Source organism: Meles meles, chromosome 1 (assembly GCF_922984935.1).
Source record: "Meles meles chromosome 1, mMelMel3.1 paternal haplotype, whole genome shotgun sequence".
NCBI lineage: Eukaryota > Metazoa > Chordata > Mammalia > Carnivora > Mustelidae > Meles > Meles meles.
In genome coordinates, this window is record NC_060066.1 from 87,608,147 (window position 1) to 87,622,501 (window position 14,355).

At 37.0% G+C, this 14,355-nt stretch overlaps 1 protein-coding gene across 1 annotated transcript in view; it reads right to left on the reverse strand.

Moving 5' to 3' along the window:
- Positions 1 to 14,355, reverse strand: part of DNAJC5B (DnaJ heat shock protein family (Hsp40) member C5 beta) — a 61,358-nt gene that overhangs the window by 18,225 nt on the left and 28,778 nt on the right. Inside the window, exon 4 of the mRNA XM_045978454.1 lies at positions 537 to 750. Coding sequence (XP_045834410.1) covers positions 537 to 750 — 214 coding nt within the window. The remainder of the gene's footprint in view (positions 1 to 536; positions 751 to 14,355) is intronic.

Below are 14,355 nucleotides of genomic sequence, written 5' to 3' on the forward strand. Positions count from 1 at the left end.
ACACCCTGTCCAGCACTACTTAATTCTCACTTTTTCCAGCTCATTTCCTTCTCCACTACTTGAAGTCAAGCCCCATGTGATCATATGACATAATTACCACACATTCTCCCAAGTACTATGTTTGCTCAGGTAGTTTATGCTATAGATAGTAAAGTACATGGCTAAATTTGTCTTATAATAATTTACTAAGCACTTGTCACACTAATAAATTATTTTTGTTTTTGAACAGTGAGTCAGTTCTTAATTAGTCATTACAGGGAGAGGGAGGGCAGTCAGAATTAACCTAAAGCCTCAAATTCAATTATAATGAATGTCTAGAGGTATTTTAAGTCATGCTGTATTTTATAACTATTTGAGGAGCTAAAACAAAACAAAAAGGATCCTCAAATAGCAGCTTTTGGTTGAAGCGGTATCTCTTTTTATTTACAAGAGTTTAATAATACAATGAAGGTTAGGTTTTCTCTGAAATGGAGTCTAAGAGTGAATAATACCATGATTTTTCTAGGATATCATTTTTAAAGAAAAAACTGCTTTACCTTTGCCCACCAGCTTGACAGCATGAAGTAGGTATTAACATTTTCATCTCCAAATTGCTCAGCCACATAGAGTCCCAGCGATCCATACTTGTCATATATGTTTCTCTTTGACATGTCAGTAAGTATTGTGTGGGCATTGTTTATTTCTTTAAACTTCTCAGCAGCAGCTGGGTCATCTGGATTCTTGTCTGGATGGTGTTTCAGGGCCAATTTTCTTTTAAAATTAAAAAAAGTGAGGAAAAGCATTATTTGACAAGAATTGCAGTGACATTTTAGGAGGGAAGCTATTCATTTGTACATTGTGTTTACAGGCAATTACTGTGAGGTGGTAAGTTTCACAAAAATGTTGGTGTAACTGAGCAAGTTTTCATCAGATGTTGTTCCTTGTTTCTAATGTGCAGGCACAGTAGGATTGTTTCTGTCCTCACATCCTCAAAGGAATTCTCAAACGGCTGCATAGTTGTGGAGTCTGTTTTTGCTGTTGGCAAATATGTGAACTTTATTTTTACCTGGGAGCTGATCAGCGGCCCACTTCAATATGCAGAGGCCTTTAAGAGTTTGTAAAATAGGGTCATTTTATATCCAAATTCCACTTAGAACTGGAACAAGTTTCTAGAATTAACAAAACTTCACACCACATATTCAAAAAGTTAAACTCAACAGTAAAAAAAAAATCTGATTCATATTCCCTTGAATAAATAATATGACCCTTTTCACAAATCTCACACAAATCCTTAGTCCCTTTTGTTTTTATGAGCAGCTACTATGACTTCCTTTGTTTTGAATGTATATTTGACTTCCTTTCAAATAGGTCTTTCCATTTTGAATAATCTATAGAAATTTACTTGTGAGTAAAAAGTCCTCTCTTCTCTGTGGATAATAAGTCATTCTCTGAAAGGTATGTGTATGTGTTACGTTACAGTGTGTGTGGGGGGAGGGAGATATTTGAGGGTTATTTATTATTCAGTTATACTCAAGTATAACAAAAAACCTGTAAAATGAATGTAAGAACTGAGCTATGATAGTCAGGGTGTAACTGGTGGCCATTTCCTTCACTTCCCTTTACAGACAGATTTAAATAATGATTAAAACCATGTTAAAAAACTGAGCCTGTAGTAATTTTTCCACTACATACTCAATGAATTTTATGACTCGGTACTGGAAATTTTGTATGACTTTTTCTCTCTACTGTGGCCATGACAGCTATATATGTAGGAATATATCCTAAGCTTTTGTTTTGGTTTAGATTAAAGCATTTCGTTTTAATGCAATAATAATGGACCATAAATAGAGCAGAAAAGTAAAGTGTACTTTATAAGTCAATCTACATAGTAAACTGGGAGAAAAAAAAATCACACCTATTTTAGGAATTAAAGTATTGCTGGTTAGGAAGTAGGTGATTAAGCAGCTCAGCATCATTGTGTTTAAAAAATAATCTGATTTAAAAATGGGCAGAGGGGGACACGTGGGTAGGGTAGGGTAGGGTAGGGTAGGGTAGGGTAGGGTAGGGTAGGTTAGGCAGAGAGGCAGGCAGAGAGAGAGAGAGGAGGAAGCAGGCTCCCTGCTGAACAGAGAGCCCGATGTGGGGCTCCATCCCAGGACCCTGGGATCATGGCCTGAGCCAAAGGCAGAGGCCTCCCACTGAGCCACTCAGGCACCCCCATTTCACACTTTTTGAGAAACATTTGTGTTATCTATAAATTCTTATAGATGAGACCACTGGAGATGTTTCTGATGTGCAGAATTCATGATGAAATCATGCCAATAGGATAAATGCCTATTTTGTCATTTTAAAAATCTTTTATAATCCTTGCTATATACCAGCACTATTATAAGCATGTTACAAATATTAATTTGTTAATATTCACAACTCTATGAAATAGGTGTTATAATGATCCCATTTTACAGAGAGTAAATTTAGCCACCAGAAAGTCAAGTAACTTGCCCAATATCATACAGCTAATAATTATAACCAGTCTTTGAATACAGGCAATCTGACCCTGAACACATGCTCTTAACCATCACCATGCTTCCTGTTTTATATTTTTAAGTTTAAAAAGTAAGGCACATAGAATGTTAGGGACTTTGGCTTTTGGTCTAGGTGGCATGGGAAGCCACTGGGGTTTTTGAGAAAAAGAGTGGTATGATCTGACTTTAGTTTTAGAAGGATTATTTAACTGTTGGAGAGGACAAAACCCAAAGTAGTGACACTCTTTTAGCATAAGTTCATGGTGGTTCTGGTCAGTGTGGTAGTGGAAAATATAATGAGAAGTGGTTGATTTCTGGATGTATTTTGAGGGCTAGCTGATGGATTGGATGTGGGATATAAAAGAAAGAGAGAAATCAGAGATGGTGCCTGAGTTTGGGCCTGAGCAAACAAAAGTTGTAGTTATTATTTAATGAGTTGGCAAGAGATTTTGTTTGTTCTTGAGTAGGGCATGGTTTGCTAAAATTTAGAGTTGTATTTTAGACAACTTCGAGATGCCTATTGGACTTTCAAGTGGACACGGAGGTAAAAGAGATATATGAGTCTGGAGTTTTGGCAAGAATTATTGTGGGAGATATATGTTTGAGAGTTCTCAGTGGGTAAATGGTATTTAGAGCCATGAAACTGGAAAAGACTCCCAAGGGAGTGGGTCCAAGAGAAGTTCAAAAACTGGGCTTCAGGAAAGAAGAACAAGCAGAGGGGACGAAAACAGAAAGGCCAATGATGCAGAAGAAAAAATCTGGAGAATATGGTGTCTTGGGATCTAAGTAAACAAAGTATTTCGAGGAAGATAGTGGATATTTCTGTCAAACACCATTAACAGGTCATATATAGTGAGGATGAAGAATTTATCACTTGGGTTTAGCGATATAGAAATCTTTAGTGACCTTGACACACACACACACACACACACATTGGCATATATGTCTTTATATAAGGAAAAATAAAGCAGAAAAATCAGTAGAAAAGAAAGAACAACATGGAAGTTTATAAACACAATTAACAGTGCTTATAGCTGCACATTAGGATTATAGACTATTTTTTTTCTTGTTACAAAAAATATACAGATTACTTGCAGTTTCCTTCTGTAAGCATTTCCAAGCTCATTATCGATGTTGTTCTCTTTTAGTAGTTGAATGTTTAGTTACCACCAAATTAGAAGGGGTAAAAAAGGAAGAAAGAAGTCCTCTAACTTCAATGATACAGTGATCATCATCAAAAAAAATCAAATGGATCTTTTAAACACATTAATTTTAATGGGATGACATTCCTGGAATTCCCACACTGTGTTCTGGGATACAATTGCCACATTTTCCCCTACTAGAACCAGAAATCATTTCCAGGCCAATCAAATACAAGAGCCATTACTTCTGCCTTGAAAAAAGAAACCCCTGGAAAGTGTCTCTTTGCATAAATTTCCTTGTTTTTAGGTTTCAGTTGTAGACTGATACACACTGCCCGAGACTTAACCAGAGAAGTCTGGCTTCCTGTCATATTTTAAGCTGCTCAGCTCTTTGTCAGCTTACAAGGGCAGATGCATTCAACCATTTATCACACTCCTCTAACAATAGCTTTGGCAAATTCAGAGGGCTGGACAATCTCCATTTGTAACAAATCCAATTCCTGGTCATCAGCAGCATTTTGACTCCTCTTGGCAGATACTCTTGGCTCTGACGAATCCTTGGGAAATATGGCTAGCAGAGACAGCTGCCAAAATTACACAACTGCTCAGGAAGTAGTTGGTCAATGACCCATCTTTGGGAATTGCCTATAGAGCAAGGAAGCACGTACGGAATTTAGAGTAAAAGGTAAGTGTCTAGAGTACACTCAAATATAAAATTTACCTAATTCATTTTAAAGATCTTATAATTTCTCATTTTATACTTAAGAGTGACATAATACTCAACCACAATGTATGCCTTTTGTTCTAAATCTCTCTATAGTTAGTCACCTATTAATCTGGTATGGCTATAACTAATGTTAGAATAATAGCATCAATTCCTCTAACTTCCACTTCAAAATCCAATGACAACTGTCAACTGAAATGCATAGTGAATTCAATGAGTGTCAGATAAGATAAACATGGGATATATAGTTGTAATTACTTAATGCCCCTTTTGAGGCATAATTCTAATAAGAATTACGGTGTTCTGCCCAGTTCTCTTCCTATTAACATCTAATCATCTTAACATCAGATCTACCTACTGCTGTCTACCAGGCTCTAATTTATCTGAGACCTGATTCTGACCATGTGTCCTCTCCTCTAGGCCAGATATACCTCCATGGGGTTGAAATGTCACAGGAAACCTTGGGGATCTAAGCTTCCAGGAAATAAGTCCCATCCTGGCATGGCTGTATCTATAACTTGCCTTTCCATGCTCAACACATTTCCACTTGGTTTCTCCAATGACCACATATTGTTTCCTATTTCAAAATTTTTCCATTATGGGGGTGCCTGGGTAGCTTAGTTGGTTAAGCGTCCAACTCTTGACTTAGACTCAGGTCATGATCTCAGGGTCGGGAGATGGAGGCCTGTATACCTGCTTAAGATTCTCTCTCTCCCTCTCCCTCTCCCTCTGCCCTTTGCACCCACCCTCCTCTTAAAAAAAAAATCTCCATTGTGGTGTGACTTTCTGCTAAGCTCTCTCCGCCACAAAGTTTATTGCCCCTCTTCCAATGTCCCAGAAGCAGCTACTTGCCACCTAAGAGGAAAGAACAGAAAAGGAAGAGTGATTTTTCCCCCATATCCTAGAGCCCTTAAAACTACCCTTGTCGAAGAGTTAGCATCTACTGCAAAGGTAGAGAAAAAAAGGCAAAATCTGAGTTTGAAAAAGCTCAGGCTGCAAAAGAAAGCAAAATCTGAGCTGAGACATAGACTATTCATTCTAGAAAATATATAGGAAAATAAATAGGAAAATATATAGGAAAATATATAGGAAAATAAATAGGAAAATGAACTGCTATAAAAATGAACTGCTATAAACCAGAGTTTGAAGGTGAAAACAAACTCTAGATTAGCAACCCCAGGTGATGGCAAGTGTTGCGATAATGGAGCTTGATAGTTGTCATAATACTGGAAGTTCAGTGGAACTCCTGTGCCCTCTTGGACTAAGCTAACACCCAAGTGAAAACATACTAAACCAATATAGGAGCCCCAGTGCACATCTCCCTGGCATTTGGTATTGGTGGACATTGAGTGTTTGACAGTCTGGCGATACATCACCATCTTTGTGGCTTAATTTGCATTTTCCTAATTACTAATGAGGCTGATATATATACACACATATATATGCCATTTGGATATCATCTATTTAAGTGCAGTGTCTTTGGCCTGTTTTTAGTTTGATGTTTAAACTGTAGTATTGAAAAAAATACATATTCTATATATGAATCTGTTGTCATTTATATGTATTGCATATATAGTATCCCTTTCTGGGAACTTGTTGTTAGTTTCTTTCTGGAATCTTTTGATGAACAGAAATTCTTAATTTAGTTGATGAGTTTTATCCTGAATTCAGAAAGATATTGTCCTATAAATTCAAAACTCTAAAAGCTTTATAGATTTGCCTTTCACATGGAAGTCAGGAACTGATTTGTCACTGATTTTTCAAGGTGGCAGAATGTAGGTGTCTGGTCTCATCTTTAAAATATGGTTATCCAACTGTCCCAGCACCATTTATTTAAAAAATAAAATCCTTTCCTTATATGTCTAGATTGTCCAGCTTCATTGGTCTGCTTGGCTATTTCTGGGCCAATAATAGTTTGGAATATGGTACTTTAAAGTATCTCTTAGTCTCTTAACGAGAAAGTTCTTCTGGGGGGGTTTCTGGATAGCTCAGTTGTTTGAGTGTCCAACTCTTGACTTCAGCTAAGGTCATAATCTCAGGGTTATGGGATCAAGCCCTGCATTAGGCTCCATGCACAGCACAGAGTCTGCTTGAGATTCTCTCGCTCCCTTTCCTTTTGCTCCTCCCCAAGCTCATGCTCTCTTTTTCTCTCTTTCTGAAATAAATAAATAAATAAATATCTTTTTGAAAAGCAAGTTCTTCTCTTTTACCATTCACTAACAGTCAATTGATGTTGAATTTTATCAAGTGCTTTTTCTGCATCTATTGAGGAAACACATTTTTTCTCTCTTTCTCTGTTAATATGATTGATTGGTTTTCTAATGTTAATGAAGTTTGTGTTCTTGGATAAACTCAACTTGGTCATTGTGTATTACTTTTTAATTTATTGCTGGGCACAGTTTTCTAGTATGCATATCTAATTCTATAAATTTTCCTCTAAGTACTACTTCAACTGCATTCCATGAGTTTTAATATGTAATGTTCACTTCTAGATATTTTCTCATTTTAATTGTGTTTTATTTTTTAACACATTACTTGCTATATGTATTCTTTTTTTTATGATGTCTAATTAGCCAACATATAGCACATCATTAGTTTTTGGTGTAGTGTTCAGCGATTAATTAGTTGCATATAACACCCAGTGCTCATCATCCCACACGCCTTCCTTAATGCCCATCACTCAGCTACCCCCATGCCCCCACCCCCTCCCTTTTGCAGCCCTCAGTTTGTTTCCCAGAGTCCAGAGTCTCTCATGGTTTATCTCCCTCCCTGATTTCTTCCCATTCATTTTTCCCTACCTTCCCCTGTTGTCCTCTGCTCTATTCCCGATGTTCCACATATGAGTGAAACCATATGATAGTTGTCTTTCTCTGGTTGACTTGTTTCACTTAGCATAATCCTCTTCAATTCCATCCATGTAGATCCAAATGGCAGGTATTCATCCTTTCTTATGACTGAGTAATATTCCCCTGTATATATGAACCACATCTTCTTTATCCATTCCTCTGTTGAAGGGCATTTCGTCTCCTTCCACAATTTGGCAATTGTGGACACTGCTGCTATGAACATTGGGTTGTATGTGCCCCTTCTTTTCACTAGTTTTGTACTTTTGGGGTAAATACCTAGTGCTGCAATTGCTGGGTTATGGGGTAGCTCTATTTTTAGAGCTTGAGGAACCTCCATACTCTTTTCCAGAGTGGCTGTACCAGTTTGCATTCCCACCAAGAGTGTGAGAGGGTCCCCTTTCTCCACATCCTCCCCAATACTTGTTTCCTGTCTTGTTAATTTTTGCCATTCTAACTGGTGTAAGGTGGTGTCTCATTGTGGTTCTGATTTGAATTTCCTTGATGGCTAGTGATGTTGAATGCTTTTTCATGTGTCTGTTAGCCATTTGTTTGTCTTCTTTGGAGAAGTGTCTGTTCATATCTTCCCCCCATTTCTTGACTGGATTATTTGTTTTTTGGGTGTTGAGTTTGAGAAGTTCTTTATAGATCTTGTATACCAGCCCTTCATCTGTAATGTCATTTGCAAATACCTTCTCCCATTCCATGGGTTGCCTCTCAGTTTTGTTTACTGTTTCCTTTGCTCGCAAAAGCTTTTTATCTCAAGGAAGTCCCAAAAGTTCATTTTTGCTTTTGTTTCCCTTGCCTTTAGAGACAGCTCTTGAAAGAAGTCCCTGTGGCCAGTGTTGAAGAGGTTACTGCCTGTGTTCTCCTCTAGGATTTTGATGGATTCTTGTCTCACATTTAGGTCTTTCATCCATTTTTAGTTTATCTTTGTGTATGGTGTAAGGGAATGGTCCAGTTTCATTCCTCTGTATGTGGCTGCCCAATTTTCCCAACACCATTTGTTGAAGAGACTGTCTTTTTTCCATTGAATATTCTTTCCTGCTTTGTCGAAGATTAGTTGACCATAGAGCTGAGGGTCCATTTGTGGGTTCTGTATTCTGTTCCATTGATCTGATGAATTAGTTTAAATTGTGCCTCCAGATTTTCAAATATATTGGAATTTTCTAGTTATTTTTGTTTTTGCTCTCAAGCTTGAGTGTGCTATAGTGAAAAATATTTTTATTTAAATCCTTCAAAATTTGAGAGTTGCTTTATGTCTCTATTTATTCAATTTTTGTAAATGTTTCATGTGTACTTAAAAGAATACATAGTATACTTTACAGAATATATTCCATACCTGTTAAGTGCTTCATTCTTGTATAAGAGCATTAGATTTAATTTGATAATTTTTTTGTTCAAATCTTTTAAATTCTTGGGTATTTTACTACTCTATCAAACAAGGTTTGTTAAACCTGCCATCTCCTACTGTGACTGTAGGTTTACATATTTCTCCTTATAGTTGTCACTTTTTGCTGTATTTTAGGCTGCGGTTTTTGAAGCATACAAATTAAGAACTGTTAAACATTCCTAATGAATTGAACTTTTATCATTTGAAATATTCTTCTTAATCCCTAGTAACACTTTTTGTTATCACCTTGATATTAATAAAGCAACACCAACTCTCTTTGGGTAGGCATCACATGGGATATATTTTCCTCTACTTTTAGTTTCAAATTTTTGGTATGTTTATAAATGAAGTGTGTTTTGTGAACACCATACTGTTTTGGTTTTTTAATTCAAAATAACAATCTTTTTCTTTTAATTGAAGCATTTGGTCTATGTTTATTTTTAATATAATTATTGATATATCTCAGGTTAAATCTACCACTTCCACTTTTTTGGTCACATTTAAAATATATTTTCTTTCTTCTCTTTTCTTGCCTTCTTTTGGATTGGTTCTTCTTAATTTTTCTACTTTTTTCCTCTGTTGATTTGAAAATTACACATTTTTTAAATTCCCCTTGGGATTTTCCTAGAGATTACAAAACCCTTATTACAGTCCAGTGTCAAGGTGCTTCTTGCCTTTCTCCAAGACAATATAAAAATCTTAGAACATGAACACTATTACTTGCCTCCCAACTTAAATATTGTTGGTAGCATGTACTTTAATTCTCTCCATCTCTTAGTCCCTCAAGAATTGCTATTTAATATAATCATTATTTCATGATTTTCACAGCATTTATGTGCATTTACTCATGTATTTTTCAATTTTGTTGCTATTGATTATATCTTGCATCTCTGACCATCCATCAAAAATTATCTTCCTTCTGCCTATGAACACCCTTTTGTATATCTGTTAGTGCAGATCTGCTGATAATTAATTCTTGCAATTTTTGTTTAACTTAAAAATGTCTTTATTTCATCTTCATTTTTGAAGGGTATTTCCTGTGGATATAGAATTATAGGTTATCGATTATTTTCTCTTCACACTGAAAATGTCAGTCCATTGTCTTCTGAATTCCATTATTTCTGTTGAAAAATCTGTTTTAAGTCTAATTGTTGTTCTTTGAAGATAGTTTCAATTTTTTTTCTAGTTGCCATAACGGCTTTTACATCATTGGTTTTCAGTGGTTTTCCTGTGATGTGCTTTGATACAGATTTCTTTTTATTTGTTCTGTTTGGTTTTTATTGGGCTTCTGGTATATATATATGGATTGATACTGTTCATGAACCTGGAAAATTCACATACATTGTTTTCAAATGGCTTTCCTCTCATTCTCTTTCCACTCTCCTTCTCAGACTTCAGTTGCATTTTTCTAAGACCTTCTTAATGGATCTTCTATGTATTTTACCTTCTTGCACTGTTTCCTGTCCTTTTGTAGTTTTTTTTTTCTTGCTATTTTATTCTGGACTCTCTTCCAGTCAGCTCTCTAACTTGCTAAACACTACCCTTGAATTCTTTAGTTTGGTTGCTATATTTTTTAGTTGTAAAATTTATGTGTTCGTTTAAAAAAAATTGAAATGTCACTTTTAATGATTTTCAGTTTTCTATGAAAACTCTCAAACTTGTATTTTATTTTTTGATCATAGATATTTTAAAATTTATATCTGATAATTCTATTACCTGAGGTTGTCTGTGGTGGACAATAGACAATGTGTCTATTGTCTCATTTCTGCTGATTCTTGTTCATATTGTCTTGACTTCTATGCTTATCACTTTAGCCAGATATTGTATTTTTTTTTTCAGATATTGTATTTTAAAAAGTTTAAAGGAGGGACGCCTGGGTGGCTCAGTTGGTTAAGCATCTTCCTTCAGCTCAGGTCATGATCCCAGGCTCCTGGGATTTAGTCCCACACCTGGGTCCTTGCTCTGTAGGGAGCCTGCTTCTCCCTAAGCCTGCCTCTCTCTCTCTCAGGCATAAATAAATAAATTATGAAAATCTTTAAAAAATAAAATTTAAAAAAATAGGAAGTTCAAAAGAATATGATATATAGGAAATTGGTGAAAAAGTAAATCCTCAGAGTTCTTACCATAAGCAGAAATTTTTTTGTCTTTCCTTCTTTTGTATCTATAGGACATGATGAATGTTAGCCAAGCCTATTGCAACAATCATTTCACATTGCATGTAAATCATCATGCTGTATACCTTAAACTTACATGTGATATATGCCAATTATTTTCCAATAGAACTGGAAAAAATTAATAAAAGAAATAATTAGACTACAAAGACAATGTTGTCTTATACCAGAGAGCAGTTTTATTTCCTACTTTCAGGTATCTGGAGGCATTTATAGAACTGGGGTCATCACAGTCCAGTATTAGATGCTGAGATTTTTTTCAGTCACCCTGATGGCTCAAAGGTCAGTTATAATCCATAAAGACTGGTGTTTACTATTATCTGTTTCTGTATAACAAGTATGGTGAAATTTAACAGCTTAAAACAACATTTTATTCATTTGCCTGCAATGTAATCAGGCAGACCTTGGTGGGGAGTTTTTCTGTGCTCTGGCTTTGGCTAGGACTGCTCAGCTGGAGCTGGAGGATTTGCTTCCAAGATGGCCTCACTGACCTGCTGTTAAGTTGGTACTGGCTCTGGTTGAGAGCTCAGTGAGGGCTGTTGGCTGGGATCTCTGTTCCCCATGTGGCTTCTCCACGTGACTCGGTGAGGAGCCCCAGTATTTGATAATCTCAGGATAGTTATATTTCTTAAGAGGTGGCTGACTTAAACCAGACTGCAAAAGCAGAAGCTGCTGAGCCTTGTTAGGATTTAAGATACACCATCACTATTCTGCCACATTCTGCTGGTTAAATTAGGTCAGAGAAACAGTCCAGATTCAAGAGGGCCATACAAGGACATGAATACCAGAGAATATGGTTTACAGAGGACCACAAAAGTAATAGTGAGCCACAGATGATTTACTTCCATTTTTCCCTGTGTCCTGGGGTACAGCACTGCAGAGTCTAAACAGAATTGCAGGATTCCCATACTTGTCAGGTAGGGTCCCGGATTTTTCTCCTTTCTCTGTAGAGTCCTGCTCAGCCTCTCAGCTGCTCTTCTTCCTTATCATGACCTAATCAGTAGTAATTCTTTAATCTCAATTGCTTTTTTAAGATGTATATATAAAAATACAATTTTTTCCTGGTTTTTCTAGTTTCTCTCAGTAGAAGGCAGAACCAATCAAAATTGCTTTGTCAGTGATAAACAGGAACTCCTGGTTATCTTTTATGTCTCCATCACCTCCTTCAAGGATAGTCGACCCTTTGAACAATGTTGGGATAAGGGGTGTCGACCTCCCACACAGTCAAAAATCCATGTATAACTTCAATTCCCCCAAGCCTTAACAACTAATAGCCAACTGTTGACAGAAGCCTTACCGATAACATAAACAGTCAATTTTTACTGTATTTTTCCAATAAAATAAACTAGAGAAAGAAAATGTTGTTGAGAAAATAAAGAGAAGGGGCACCTGGGTGGCTCAGTGGGTTAAAGCCTCTGCCTTCTGCTCAGGTCATGATCCCAGGGTCTGGCTGTCTGCTCAGCAGGGAGCCTGCTTCCCTTCCTGTCTGCCTGTCTCTCTGCCTACCTGTGATCTCTGCCTGTCAAATAAATAAATAAAATCTTAAAAAAAAAAAGAAAGAAAAAGAAAATAAAGAGAAGACAGATTTACAGTACTGGGCTATATTTACCTAAAAACGAAAAATCTACATGAAAGTGAACCACCAGCACAGTTCGAATGCATGTTGTTCAAGGGTCAACTGTGGATGTTAATTGCATAAAAGGCTTTATACCACTGTTATATAAATGGCCCAAAGATTGCCTCTATGTATTGTTTATTTCTTTAGGCAAGCTGAGACCTGTTAGCTCAAAAGCTGAGCAGAGTGAAACTCAAATTTTTACACATTTAATTATTTTTAAAATACCCCAAAGAAACAAATTATCACCCTTTTAGAGCCTACTCACTTTATATCCTGCAAGACCTCACCCTACATGTGGGAGCCATTGATAAGATAGAGGCTTATGGTTCTGAGACCCCAAGCTGCCATGGCCCTCTGGAGCTGTCTGACTCAGAGATTTCCTGCTATGCTCCTGAGTGATATCACCCAGACAAGCAAGTCCCCTTTCCAATGTTCTTGCCTCCCCTCCTCTCTGAGTTCCCTTGTCCCCTCCCCTTCAGAGGATAGTTCCCAAGCTGTAAGCCTCTGGATGGTCTCATGCCGTGAGGGTCTTCCCCTCATAAGCAATCCTGTTTGAGCCACACCCAATAAATCTTGTGTGTTACTGCCTCTCATGGTCATATCGTTTCCCTTGATCAGCCCCCAAATCCCTTGAACCCTTGACAAACATTTGCATGCATTTCTACCCAGTACATTTTCCTTACCCACAAGAAACTTAATACAGTCTGCAGCTGAAAGAAATCAGAACAAGAGTGTTAGTGAGGCTCAAGAAGAGAGCCACTGGGTGAGGATTAGTGCAGATTTCCTGCAAAAGGGACAGAATAGAAAATTCAGGGGGCCATTTAGCTTCAAATTGCAAATAATGATGCCAACACTGCCCTGACATGTAATTATTTCTGGAACACCTGCTACCATAGTATATGATTCAAGTATTCTGCCACCAAGGCACCCAGGCCCTCTGAAGGCCACATTACACAGTCCTATGATTTCCTCACATTTGCAGATGGAATAGAACAGCTCACCCCAGCAATTGTCAGGGTGTTCTCTAGTTCTCTGTGATCCACAGTCACATTCGTGATTCGAGACAGATGGCATGAGATAACAATAGGAACCATAAATGATGATCTGTTTTAGGGAATTGATCCCCCCCCCCCACCACCATATAAAACCAGATGGAGAGTCAAGTGCTGACCTCTAGTGGCAGTCAAGGCAGTGATACCACTTTATGGCAAATAATCTTGAGTTTTTATCAGACTATATAATGACTTTATGAGGTATTATGCTTGAGTATTTTTTTAATATGAGACTTAAAAATACTTAAACTTTTGAGAAGTTTAAATGCCAATCGATAACTCTTTGTTTTATATATTTTTCTGGTTACAGTTATTTTCTAAGGTTAATTTTAAGAATCAGCTTTTTAGCCTTCCTAATCAGGTGGAAAGGACTAGAATATTTGTATAAACATGGTAGATAAAGTGTCCAATATTAAAATATTTCTTTATACCAATCATAAAAGTACTGCTTTAAGGAATAAGGACCTGATATTCTGACACTAGTCGGCCACTGCAAACCTTTAAGCCTTTAGCAGGCCACTAAGATCTCCATGTGTTACATTTTATTAAATGTGTTTTTCTTACCAGCCCATAGCTTGTCCAGAATCTGAGAGCTGCATACAACTTAACATCTCTATATTTGGCTCCAGTTTCCAACAAAAGTTTCTGGATCTGTAACCTTACTTTGTTTCTTGAGAAAAATTTTGCATTCTTGTTTTTTTTTTAAAGCTAACAATCTTTACTGAACTCTGACATCAAGGGAGAAGACTGAGATGTAGAAGAATTGGCCATACAAACTCTGTCTCCTTCTTCCAACAGCAGCGCCACCACTGGTTCTAGTCAAAGCCCTTAGCAGGCACTTGCTCTCTGCAGGCCTTTCACCTGCTGTCTGACAGCTCGAATGCTGGTGATAGTGAATTGTGTCAAGG